The sequence below is a fragment of the Stegostoma tigrinum genome, chromosome 40, assembly GCF_030684315.1.
Source record: "Stegostoma tigrinum isolate sSteTig4 chromosome 40, sSteTig4.hap1, whole genome shotgun sequence".
NCBI lineage: Eukaryota > Metazoa > Chordata > Chondrichthyes > Orectolobiformes > Stegostomatidae > Stegostoma > Stegostoma tigrinum.
In genome coordinates, this window is record NC_081393.1 from 4,960,750 (window position 1) to 4,974,479 (window position 13,730).

The 13,730-nt window shown below is 53.5% G+C and overlaps 1 protein-coding gene across 5 annotated transcripts in view; it reads right to left on the reverse strand.

Annotated features, from left to right (window-relative positions):
* The window catches only part of LOC125448129 (phospholipase DDHD2-like), a 33,868-nt gene that overhangs the window by 13,338 nt on the left and 6,800 nt on the right, over positions 1-13,730 (reverse strand). For 4 of the 5 annotated variants that reach the window (XM_048523187.1, XM_048523183.2, XM_048523184.2 and 1 more), the window contains exons 2-9: positions 12,230-12,540; positions 10,098-10,311; positions 8,383-8,576; positions 5,799-5,888; positions 4,951-5,143; positions 2,558-2,699; positions 1,478-1,686; positions 104-210 (exon numbers count right to left, since the gene is read on the reverse strand). In XM_048523187.1, coding sequence (XP_048379144.1) covers positions 104-210; positions 1,478-1,686; positions 2,558-2,699; positions 4,951-5,143; positions 5,799-5,888; positions 8,383-8,576; positions 10,098-10,311; positions 12,230-12,540 — 1,460 coding nt within the window. The remainder of the gene's footprint in view (positions 1-103; positions 211-1,477; positions 1,687-2,557; positions 2,700-4,950; positions 5,144-5,798; positions 5,889-8,382; positions 8,577-10,097; positions 10,312-12,229; positions 12,541-13,730) is intronic. The other variant, XM_048523185.2, reaches the window with a different exon arrangement.

Below are 13,730 nucleotides of genomic sequence, written 5' to 3' on the forward strand. Positions count from 1 at the left end.
GCACCTTGTCCCAAAGTGGGGGGCCAATGGGGTGGGTGGGTGGGGCGGGGGGGGGGGGTGTGGTTTCTGCTCGGCATTTCCCGGCACGTCCACTTGGACTTACCTTGCTGCACGAGCAACACTCCCTTCTTGCCCTCGGCTCACTCATGCTGTGCTCCTTCTGGTTGGAGGTCGCCTGGTTTGTGAGAATGTCGAAGAGGATCAAGGATCCTGTAAAACACCAAAGCCTGCTTCAATCCCGCAGCGAGGGGTCAGCTTCACCTCCGTCATCGCTCTCCGTGCGAATAGGATTGCACCCAGTTCCCGGAAGGATTTCAGAGGGACCCTGGCACTGGGCATCTTGCTGAGGACATAGCAAAGCAACCCGCATTCCCCACCTCCTGCCTCCCCCAAAATGGGAGGGACACATGAAATGGCATCTCTCAAATAAACAAACACATGGCAACGCCTCTGACACTCTAGATGCGGTGGGGGGGATGGGAACTGCTGATTGGCTATCATTGGCCATCTCTGCCCTGGTACACGTGTCCCCCTCTCTGAACGTCAGCTCATGAGCCCACTTGGGAAGATGTAATTCAAGGTCGAGTTATAACCATGGGAGTGAAACAGGTTGAACAATACACTGAGGTGAGTATGGAAGCCAGGCAGCATGGTGGCTTAGGGGTGAGGCGTGGCACTCAGGAGCCAGGACCTATTCTACCCTCCCGCGACTGTCTGCATGGGGTTTGCACATTCTCCACGTGTCTGCGCGGGTTTCCTCCCACAGTCCGAGGGTTAGGTCAGGTGGATTGGCCAGGCTAAACAGCCCAGGGCATCCGGTTATGTGCAGGTGAGGTGGGTTAGCCATGGGAAATGCAGGCTTACAGGGATAGGGTAGGTGGACTTGATGGACCGAACAGCCTGCTTGCACATTGGCGGGATTCTACCCTCTTTGGTAAGCATAGGTGTTGAGCCGAAAGGTTTTGTGCTCTGCTGGACTGTAACTCCTCAGTAAAGGCAGACCTGATTGGGGGAAGGAGGTGGGGGGTGGTAAGGAGTGCAGATGGGCTAAAAACTGTGGTCGGGTGTCCGTGGGCCTCAACTCAATCTCAAAAGCCCAGGAGAGGATGAGAAAGAGCCGATTGCTGTGAGAAAGCTTCCCCCCCCACCCCGAAAGCTCAGTCCCCTCCCGGCTCTGATGGGATGGGGCTTCACTGGAAGCATTTCCAGCGACTGGCGGAGGGGGGGGGGGTCTGTACAATCTACCTGCAGGGCAGCTCCTTCAAAATCCAAACACCAGCAAAGGGCCTGGAGTCCGAGTGACGGCATCTCCTCCGCTATCGTCACAATGCGACAGAAACACCGCACACCCCCCACTTCCTGGCCCACCACCTTCCCTGGGCATCCCAGACAAAGGGTGGTGGGGGAGGTGTGGAGACAGACATCAACCCAAGAAACCGAACTGAAGCACTATCGCAGCGGGGCACGTGGACCTTACCCAGACTGTGGCCGGCCACGGAGATCCCACCATGAAAGTCCGGGTTGCGTCGCTGGAAGACAGTCAGCAGCTGATTCATCTCATTGGCCACAGTGTCCACGATGGTCTGGCAGTAGGTGGGACTGTTGTAGAAGAACAGGTCGAGTAGGGTCTGGTTGGTGAAATGGCGCAGGCGACTGATGCTGGGCAGCGTTATTTTCCGGATGTCTCTGGGGTCGGGGGAGGTGGGGAAGAGAGCAACAGGGAGACAGACTGAGCCGCGAAGGGTTAACCATGACCCGCGCAAACCACGTTCCCCCCCCAATACCGCACCCCCCGACCTTGGGGTGTTTCAAGTACAACACGGAAGGACACTGTCTACAGCAGGTGCTGAGGGAGCAAGCCTCCAGGACAGGCCAAGCTCCAAGAAAGCCCTTGTTACATTCTGAGAAGGATCAGAGGGTCCCAATGTTCAACAGCGTCAGCTTTGGCAAGGAGGTGTTGGCACTGCAGGCAGCATGGTTAGACCAAGCTCCTTCCTGCCCGGAAACAGCCGCTGACGGCATCCTGATGTCACCCTTGAAGCGACTGTCCACCCAAAGAGTCACAAAATTCCCAACAGCTCCCTGGGTGGGATAGGCAGACCTAGATGGTCTGTGCGGAAAGCCACAAGGTGAACCAACAGCAATCTCCAACTGCGTCTGGTACCTGCCAGTCTGTTTCCTGAAGCCTGGCAGAGAATTGAGATCAACAGCTTGTCAGCATCGCGATGGAAATGATATGCCAACCCCTCTGTTGCATTCCCATTCACTTGGGGGCCCAGTGCCACTGTTGTCGGAGCACCGGCTCTTCATGGGAAATCCAATCCCCAGCTCCCACGGAATGGAGGGACACCCCGGCTGACTCTCCCCACCCAGGCAGGCAGAGTCCGGCTAGCTCTGAACTCACCAGGCAGAGGGTGAAATGGGCTCAGTTACACATGCAGAGGGCAAGAGGGAAGATGCACTATCACATCCCAGTCGCTGCTCACCGTGCAACACGCTTCCTTGACAGAGGCTGGCATCTGCCAGGGATTGGGAGGGAGTGGGCTTCAGTACTCACTCATCGACTCCGGTGGCATCTCCATGCAGTGTGCAGTACCAGTTCACCGGCAGAAATTCCACCCTGCCAATCTTCTGCTCGTCCGCAGCTTTCTTGAAGTGAGTCTGAAGCAGGCTGAGGGAGGTGTTGCGGAAGTCGTTGACTGTAATGAGCAAGGGATGGGGGGTAGAAAATGAGTTAGGCAGCAGCTCGAGGTGAGGAAGCAGAGGTGGAGGCCACGCAGCTACCCTCCGTCCATGCCCCTGCAGGGAGGTGCAACGATGCCTCTGTGGTGGGGGGTGAGTGGATGTCATCATGTCACAGACCAGAGGGCAGCAGGACTCAGTTTGTGCCCCTACTTGTCAGATCTGGTGCCCTCCCCCTGGGAACACTGACCACCACTGAAAACAGCTGGACACCTCTGAAGTGTGCACAGGAGAAGCTGCAAGAACAGGAGGAGGCTGATCCCAGCGACAGACAGCATCTCACTGAGCATCACTGGGACAAAAGGAATACCAGCTGCAACAGTCTCCAACAGCATTCTTTCCCGAAACTGCACAGTCTACCCTGAATCCCAGCGCAGAATTTCACTTTTCACTCTGTTTATTCATTTGACAAAACAAAAACCCCTGCTTTGTGCCTCCTTTTCCAGCGAGGTGACTTCAACAGAAGCTGGGAAACGTTTGCTGCCCGTGGCTCAACATGTTCCCTTAAAGGAAAAGGAACCACGGTGTGAATTTCTGCTCAGAGTGCGACAACAGCGTGCACAGTGTCAGCAGCAGGCAGAAACACAGTGACACGGCTCAGATTAACTGCAAACTGTTCATGACCCAACTGGCAACCAAACAGCAGCAACGTGAGTGACACCATGATTCTGTGAGCAGGGATTTAGGGCGGCACGGTGGCTCAGTGGTCAGTGCTGCTTCCTCACAGCCCCAGAGACCCAGGTTCAATCCCACCCTCAGGTGACTATCTGTGTGGAGTTTGCACATTCACTCTGGTTTCCACCCACAGTCCAAACATGTGTGGGTTAGGTGGATTGGCCGTGATAAGTTGCCCATCGCGTCCAGGCTGGATGGATCAGCTGTGAGAAATGCAGGGTTTTTGGGATAGAGTGGGTCTGAGTGGGAGGCTCTTTGGAAAGTTGGTACGGAGTCATGGCCCAATTGCTTCCACGTTATAGGGAGTCTATGGCTGAGATGAGCAAATGGGGTGGGGAGCTCTCTCCTTGTTTTGCGGATCTGACCTCCGCAGCTGCAACTCAACGACTTTGATCAAAGCGTTTATTTCTCGGGCACCCCTGGCTTTGGTCTGTCAGCATACAACTGCAAATCTCGGATGAGGAGCAATGTTTTCCCTTGGAGCATTGGGAGCAGTGGCGGGGGGGGGTGTGTGGCAGGGGCCCAGAGTGTATTAAAGACCAATTGAGATGGATGTTCGATCAGCTGGGGCATCGCGTGTCGGGGGCGTATGAGGAGTGCCAGACCAGCCGTGATCCTATTGAATGGCAAAGCAGGCTCGAGGGGCCGAACTCCTGTTCCTATTTCTTATGGTCTGTAGCAAGAGCAGGACATGCGATTGCTGCCTGCTGGTGCCCTGCTCCCTGAAGGGTCCCGAAATGGTGAGACAATATCAGCCGGTCTGGTCAATCTGATAACAGGAAACACGTCATGGCTGGGGCTCTTGTTCAAAGTCACACTTTCCATGACATTAGGATCATTTGTGTTGACACAGAACAAACGGGCAGCGTACGTGGGCCATGACTTGTCCCCCAGTGAAGGGCAGAGAGATTCGGCATCAACAGGATGGCCCAAGGTGACACTGTGACCCGGTGGCGGGAGGGGGGGGGGTGGGGGTGGGGGTGGGGAACAATATGAAGTTCTCCTGCTTTGACATAGCTACCTTTCAGATACACACAGGAGGATCAAGGTGGATTTGACCCAAAGGTCTGAAACCCTCCCACCAAGAAATTTGGATAACCAGACAGATTGAGGCAGGGAGACCAGCTCCCCTTCATCACCAGTCTGTGCCAGGCTGTCTTGAGCAACAAGCAGGGTATACCTTCGTATTTACGTTCCCTGCTCCCCTTTGAAGAGCCCACACGTTGTTACTGGAGGCCAGGCACCTTTGAGATGCTGGACAAGGTCAGTTTGCTTCAGTGCCTTTAGAGGCGATCACAATGAATATTTTACCTTTGTAATGTGGAGGGTCGCAGTGAATTTGCCAGATGGCATGGGAGTGACTTGTTGCTGGAATCATGTGCGACATTAGCTACGTATCCACAGGTACACACAGGGAGAATCCAGTTAGTCAATTCCGAAGGACAGCACCTCCAGCAATAGTCACTGTGGTCGGTGAGCACAGAGCAGAGGCCATAAGTGGCTTGTACAAAGCCCAGACCAGTGAGAACTCACCGCACTGAATGATACTGCGGAAGCGGATGTCGCATGCAGGTCCGATCCCATGCACCATGAACACTAAATGATCCACTTTGACAGGCTCGCCGAGGAAGATGTCGCCGTACGTCTGTTCCACCCCTCTCTTCATAGTCCACGGCTTACCCTGCTCTGAAGCTGCTGAGTTCCAATCCTGGAAATGCATCATCAGCTGAGCCAAACAGACAGGGAGGATGTGATTAGACAGGGAGTCACAAGGACAGCTCCAACAATCAGCATGCACTGTCTGAACATTATCACACCTGCCTCGATGCCGACCCAATGCCAAGATGCAGGACATCTCTTCTGGGCTGGACAGGAACCTGGAGTGACAGGGGAAGGACCCAGTTGTCACAGTGCATACAGGTATCAACAACATGGGTTGGGCTAGGACAGATGCTCCCCTGAGGGATTCTGAGCGGATAAGGGTTAAAATAAAAAGCAGAACCACAAAGATAATAATTTCCAGATTATTAGCTGAGCCACATGCAAGTTGGTATAGGGGTTACTAGGTCAGAGACGAACATACATGGCTCAAGGACTGATAACGGGTGACACAGGTTCCACTCTCTGGAGCACAGGCACCTGTAGTGATCCATTAGGGTGGGCTACATCCGAACTGTGATGGGACCAGAGCCCTGGCAACTTGCATAACTTACACTTTTATAGATCGGGCTGAGAGCTAATCACTTGGGTGGCGCGGTTCTCTTGAAGAGAACGCTAAAAGGTCAGAAAAAGAAACAAGAGAAGTACATGGTAATGAAGAGGTAGTTGTTTTGTCGATTGCCACGCAATGTCTCAGCAGCAGAATGGCATCACCTCAGTACCTTGGGATTGTGTAACTTGATGACCTCTCCGGTGGGAAATTGTAGCTTCTTGTTCCATTCGTTTGACATCACTGCTTCCTTGTAGGTTCTCTGTGGAGAGGAGAAGATGATTTTGTGATAAACGTACCACTCGGGGGGGGGGGGGGGGGGGCGCTCGAGTTTGCCGAGTCAACGATTCACTTGTTGAGTGTTCCAGAGGCCAGCTGACCCCACGGGTTTCTCGCGTCAGCCTTAGAGGGTCACTTGCCACGTAGAGACCAAGCCAGGGTCAGCCAGATCGCGCTCCGAACTCACGTTTACAACAACGAGAGAGCAAAGTCAGGATCTCTCAACGACCTGCCGACATCAATTTCGTAGCTCTGTCACCATGAGCTCGGAGACTGAGGTTTTCACCTCTCAGCAAACAGGAAACAACTCAACAGAGCCCCTGCCCACCAGGAACACGCTGCCAGCCACTGAGGATGTTATGAGTCACTGCAGCGTACACAGAGGCCATTCAGCCCATCGAGCATGGTGCTTGATCGCAGCAACCAGTTGAACTGTTTGAGGCAATCTCCATGCACCATTTAGGACAATATTATGAAACTGCGATGTCTCCTGTTCTTCCCACTCATGGGTTGGTCTTGGTGAGGGGGCGCAGTTTGCTAAACAAAGATTACAACTCTGCAGCTAATATTCAGCCTCAGGCAGCTGTGGCTTGGTCTTTCCTGACCTCAGCTCCCACAGTTAAATAGCCAAACATGCAAACAGATCAACGGGACACCCATGAGATCACCTATCTCCCCTCTAATAGCCGAGGTGGTGATGCAAAGATGGGAAAGCAGGGCCCTTCCGCTAATCCAACCAAAACTATGGATACGCTGCATGGACGACACCTTCATCATCATACAACAGTCTAAACTAGAAGAGACACACTAACTAATAAACAACACCCTCACCGGAATCAAATTTATCAGCAAGAACAAACAGCTCCCATTCCTGGGCGGGATAGTAGAGCACAGGTCGCGTGGGCAATTCCAAACGAACGTACACCGAAAACCCACACACACACACACACTGACCAGGTACTGAACTTCCACAGTAACCATCCTAATGTACACAAACAAAGATGCGTGAGAACATGATGTAAACGGGCAACGACACACTACAGCAGCACAGAACTACACGAAGAATAATGGAGGAGGAGGAGGAGGAGGAGAATAAGAAGATCTCTCCCAGGTTTTCAAGGACAATGGATAGCCAAGAAACTAGGTCAGAAGATGCCTCCATGAACAACATCAGGAAGATAGTATACGCCCCGACACTACCTTACATCAGGAATACGTGGGAGCTAACCACAAGAATCCTACGACCACTGGGCATCAGAGGAGCACACAGATCCACGCCAACTCTCGGCCAACTGCTCACCCGAACTAAAGATCCACTACCCACTATAGACAGGACCAATGCCATAATCACGAATCCCTGTAGAGACTGTGACAAACAGTACGTCGGACAAACAGGAAGGAAATTAACAACAAGAATACACAACCAATTGATAACAAAAAGCCATGACCAATACTTGCTCATCTCTGTCCAGACAGACAAGGAGAACCACCGACTCAACAGGGACAACACCGAGATCCTGGGATGAGCAAAGCAGAGACAGGGGCAGGAATTTCTAGCAGCCCGGTACTCCACGAAGAACGCCCTCAACAAACACACAGAACTCGACCCCATATACTCTCCATTGTGAAGGAAAACCGGAAGTGAGGTATTCCAGCTCAAGGCACTCCAGAGTTTAAAAACCAGGTGGGAAAACACACCGGCGCTTCATTGGAGGCTGCGCTGATGACGTTACCCAGCAGGGTAACGAAACGTCTGCGAAACAACAGCCAGCTCGGCCAGCCAACCAACCACAACCCGAACTGTAAATCTACTCCAAAACACTGAACACACCAACGATGCCACTCCCAGACAATGCACTGTCATTGCTCCACCCTCACGCCAATTACCCCTGCCAAGCCCACTCACATTCCCAACTTCCACACAAACCAGCTGTACAGGATAGAGTTATCCTGCAGACCGGAGCTTAATCCGTGGGGATGTGAAGTCAGGAGGACCCCCTGTTGTTGCTGAATTTGAGAACCTCACAGATACGTTGAGTTCTACTGGTGTTTCTGGCATTTGAAGTTCTGCAATGTGAGCACTCACTGATAAAAATCTTCGCCTGAATTACTTCTAACAAGCTCAGTAGAGAGTTAAACAGAGGCACGATTGGTAATTTGGCAATTGCTGAGCCCCCTGCAAACCACTCACCATCCTGTCTTGGGAATATATCACGCTTTCTTTGATGTCGCTGGGACAAAATCCTGGAATTCCCTTTCTAAATGCACTGTGGGTCAACCTCCAGCACACGGCCAGCAGCGGTGCAAGAAGGCAGGTCAGCATCAAGGGGCAACTAGGGATGGGGAATAAATGCAGGCCCAAGCCATCGACAGCCACGTGCTGTAACAACTGCCCCCTGAGCTGCAATGAGGGTTTGATATGATGCTGAGACATGGGGAGTTGTTGTTGCGACAATACATGCGTGTGTGGGACCCACCTCGATCAGCTCACTGAGCTCCTCCGTATATGGGTGGTACCTGCTGTCTTTCTCACTTTTGAAAAACCAGGTACACCGCCTGACTTGGCTGGGCGCCTCCTGCCAGTAAACGGAGTGCCTCGTGCGACTGGCCAGAAAGACATCGTAACGCCCTCCATCAGTCGGGACAGCGACGTCCTCCGAGTCCACTGCTTCTGAAAGACAACAGTCTTGAGTAGGCTCCCTCCCAGCTTGTAACACCACCCAAATCCCAGTTGCCTGCCCCACTCTAACAGAAACAGTCTTTCAACCTTGCAATGCTCCCAACTACCAGATATGTCCGATTCCAGACTGAAATCGGACTTGATGGATCATTTGGGTTTGTTTCGCACGGTAGCATTTGAACAAAGCACCGTTTCTTTCAACTCCTGGACTTGACAGCTAGAGAGGCTTTCCCTTGATTTGCCACCCAACTTAGCTTGAACATGCTTAGTTTTAAATAAGCCCTTCAAAAGGTTCTGACTGAACACCTCTGCTCCAGACTTTTAAAACTAGAGCCCTTACACTGAGATAATCTATTTCCTAAAGGTTCTGAACTGACTCCTGCCTCCAGGAGATGCTGTGCTTTTACACCACGCTACAGCAAGCTTTTTTGTGAATCGCAAACAAAAGCTTTCCAATTTTCCAAAGCAAAAGTCGTGTCTTGATTCTCCTCGTTGAAAAGCGCACAAACGCCTTTCATTGGTTGCTGTCTTCTATCATAGAAGTGTAATATTATTTACAAACATAAAATTAACAGGCCGACACCAGGAGGACCCCCAGTCCCCTGTGCTCTGAGAGTTACCATTTTACAATCATGGCTCTAGAATGCAGGCAAGTTAATTGCCAAGCCGCCTTATGTGCATGGACCAAAACCACGTGCCACTTGTTCAAAATCCAAACTTGGAAAAATAAAATATACCAAGATATTTCTCAAAACATGAACCTTGGAGAGTCAGCATGGACTTGATGAGCTGAATGGCCTGCTTCCACACTGCAGGGATTCCAAGTGAACAAGCTGCAGGCTTCACACTGCTATGCAGCACATCACCACAGCCTGTCTGACAGGAGAAGGGGTCTGCTCTGTGTCACTTTCACTGCCTTGGTACTCTTGTCCCTTTTCCATGGTAAGTCGACTCCAACCCCACTGTCTGAAAATCTGTGGGAGAGAGCGAGAAAGAAAGAAAAAAAGAGAGGGGGCGGGGAGGGAGGGGGCGGAGAGAGGGGAGGGAGGGGGCGGAGAGAGCGAAAGAAAAGAGAGAAAGAAGAGCAAGAAAGAGAGAGAGAGAGAGAGAGAGAGTTGTGTGTGTCACAGATTGGTGTTTCTCCATCCTGAGAAGGGGTCCCTGGAGGAGCAGAGAAGCCTCTACCAGGTTGGTGGGACAGAAGAGTTCTTGCCTTTCGCAAGTCACTGGATGGCGTACATTCAGCTGCCTGGGCCCTCGGGCTCTGGAACTCCTCTACTTCACCAGCTCCTTAAAACCCAACCATTTTGCTCCAGTGTCTCCATTTACTGCTCGACACACCAGGTTAGGTAGCTGCTAACTGATCAACAACAGGGAGCATGAAGTGCAGTCACACTGAGGGGCTAAGACTCTCCCCCATCACTGCCCTCATTCTGTTTCTCACTCTCTACTGTCTGCCCCATTGGAATCACACACTGGTCGCACAGAGGGTTCGGCAGTAAGGGTCCTTACCCAGAGCCTGCCTCCTGGCAGAGCAGTACTTGGTCTCCAGTGCATGAGAGTCTGTTTTACTGAAAGGGGTCCAGACGGGATTGGCGTCCTCCATCCTGCAGCGGAACCAATGAGGCTGCACAGTCTGGTAGCAGCTCTGGGCCACCTCACCATGGTGACTCGGCAACGATGGACCAGGCTGGCCCTCCCCTGATCCCAGTGTTCCCAGTGAGTCCTGCCGAGAAGATCAGAACAGCTGGAAGCGTGGGCCGCGTTCTGCACACACTGGAGAATCACCGCCCTCGGGCCGAGACAGCTGGGGGCACTACCCAGAGTGGGGGCTGGGCCTATCGCACAATCCCATCATCCCTCGCCAACGCCCCCCCCCCAGCCATGCCCCTCCCTCGTCAACCCCCCCACCCCCCGACCCAGGCCGTGCCCCTCCCTCGTCGCCCCCCGACCCAGGCCGTGCCACTCCCTCGTCGCTCCCCCCGCCCACGCCCCCCCAGCCGTGCCCCTCCCTCGTCGCCCCCCCGCCCACGCCCCCCCAGCCGTGCCCCTCCCTCGTCGCCCCCCCGCCGTGCCACTCCCTCGTCGCCCCCCCCACCCACGCCCCCCCCAGCCGTGCCCCTCCCTCGTCGCCCCCCCCGCCCATGCCGTGCCCCTCCCTCGTCACCCCCCCCACCGCCCACGCCAGCCCAGGCCGTGCCCCTCCCTCGTCGCGCCCCCCCCCCCGCCCACGGCGGCCCAGGCCGTGCCCTCCCTCGTCGCCCCCCCCCGCCCACACCGGCCCAGGCCGTGCCCCTCCCTCGTCGCCCCCCCCGCCCACGCCGCCCCAGCCGTGCCCCTCCCTTGTCATATTTCACCATCCTTTCACAGCGGGATGTGAGCCCTTGTCCCCACAGCCTTACCTCCTGGGTCATTTACCGAGCGACATTCCCACCATGCCACAGGTTTCCCCTACCCTAGCCCTGGTTGGGAACTGGGCCTAAATGAATGACCGGGCAAATGTAACATTGCAGACACAGCTGCACCTCTTGTGACGGTGGGAGGGTGCTCAAGTCTAGTGGCATATGAGGACGGGGGTGGGGGGGGGGGGGGGGGGGCGCTTTAACCCATTTCAGTCAAGTCTGTTCAACACCACAGGCCCTCAGCCAGTGGAGACAAGACTACTCCCTCAGCTGCACTGGAAACAGCCACTTTCACTCTGGGAGGAATGCACCACACAGCCAGCGCTGTTTCAGACCCATGCAGAATCACAGCCGAGGAAGACCCACCAGCCTGGGGCACAACACCGGCTCGCACAGGCCTGGACTCGGGAAAGGTACGCAGCAGAATTCCGAGAGCTTCTTCCGATGGACGTTCAGCCCACGCGGAACATTCCAACACGAAGGCTCAACCAGGCCGTGTCCAGGCTGAGGTGCCAGAGTGGTGTTTTGCACCACAGCATTCACTGTAGCTCACCTCTCCTGAAGCTGCTGGGCATGTCCCAGCGTAGGGAAGGTCAGAGTCAGCCTGCAAAACAGAGGCTCAGTACTACACCTGGCAATGAGAGCGCTCAGGATGTGGAGTTGGGCAGCAACCCCACCCCAACCCCCTCCCCCAGTTTTGTCCCACAGCTGCTCCCGGATTTTGAAAGAAATCACAATGAAACAATGCGGGGGTGATTCGTTTCAGGGTGCATGTTGAGGATGGGAAAACAAAACTGTTTGCGGCTTACGATAAGCCGTTTCAGAATTCCTGCCTTTAACTTCAGCCAGGGGCATCAGATCTTAGCCGTGCAGTTGAGAGAGACAAAAAGAGAAGGAAAGCACTACAGTTGCAGGAAATCTGAAGCACGCAGAGAAACTGCTGGGTGAATTCAGCAGTATCTGTGGACGAAGAGACAGAGTTAACATTTTGAGTGCAGTACAAACAGTCAAGACTCACAATCAACAGGATTGAGGCAGCCGTGAGCAAAATACTGCAGTAGCTGTGAAAATCAGGAGATAGTTTAAGATTGACAAATGTGGGAATTGTACCCTATTTCCAGCTCAGAGGTGTCTGGAACCTGCCAGAGTTCTGACTCTCACTTCACGGGGATAAGACTGGCTCTGTCCGCACGTTCAGGAAATAAACACTCATTTGACACCTAGATTTGGGGCAGCACTCACCTGGTGGGTACGGCTGGCGTCTGGGAGAACCATCTGCTGCTGCCCAGAATGGCAGACATTCACACTGTTACCGTCCTTCTGAATCCCGGTAACGGCCACTTCTCCGGGCTCCTCACAGCACTCCACACCGGCGCTTGGGGGTTCAATGTCGGGAAGAGACGGTGGTGCCGGCTGCCGGGATAGCACCTGGGAGTCGGTCGCCAGCAGCGGTAAATCCGTCACTTCGCCTGGAGGGAGTGGCACCCTGGCACTTTGCAGCCCGTTTCCGGTGACATTGACAGGAGAGCTTGGTCTGTGCATGTCTGCAATTCCTGAGAAAAACAGACAGGGGAGAAAGAAAAATCACAGTCTGAAGCTACCATTCACTGCATTCCCGCGTGGGCATGCTTTCACAAATCCACTCGCTCTGTTCGAACCCTCGCTGATTTTTCATTCATTTTCACTTTCCCAATTTTGGTTTGGAGCTTTGAACTGGGAACTGTGAGCTGGAAATGACCTTTGGACTGAGACAAAAATAAAAGGGAGACAGAACACATCTGGCTGTTGTTTGCTTGCGAGGCCAGATCTGGAAGTTAATTGTAGTTTGGAAGTTGAGCAAAGGTTCTGTAGGCTATTTGACACTGGGGAAGAGCAGTGTTTTTGAACAGACAGCAAAAATCAAACATCAAAGCCAGCACAAAATGGTCAGGCAGAGATTATTTTAAGAGGCTGACAAACACAGGAAAGTTAACTTGGCCCTCCTCGAACACTACCAGAGGGATGGCATCTCCTCAAATGGGAGTTTTGAAGAAGTTGGGAGTTTGCATCCAACCTGCAGAGGAAAGAGGGCTCCCAGCCCAGCATGATCAGTCCAGTCCACTGTGTTTCTGAGTGATGCCAGGACACCGCCTTCCTGCAAAAAAAAATCCATCCTCTATTCCCAATTCCTTCGCTTCCGCCGCAACTGCTCCCAGGATGAGTTATTCCACTCCCAAACATTTCAGACGTCCTTGTTTTTCAAGGACCGCAACTTCCCCCACTCAGTGGTTGAGAACGCCCTCGACTGTGTCTCGCGCATTTCCCGCAACTCATTCCTCACACCCCTTCTCCCAAATAACAACCAAAACAGGATCCCCCTCGTCCTCACGTACCACCCCACCAACATCCTGATCCAATGCATCATCCTCTGACACTTCCGCCATCTGCAATCCGATCCCACCACCATATATTTCCCTCCACACCCTTATCTGCTTTCCAGGGGGAGCATTCTCTCTGGGACTCCGCTCCAACTCCTCTCCAGCTCCACTACACCCAGGCCCCAAGAATACTTCCCACATCAAGCAGATGTTCATCTACACATCTGCCAATGTGGTATACTGCATCCGCTGTACCCGTTGTGGCGTCCTCGACATCAGGGAAACTGAGCGGAGGCTTGGGGACTGCTTTGCAGAACACCTACACTTGGTTCGCAACAAACAACTGCACCTCCCAGACAGGAGCCAATTCAACTCGCCCTCTCATT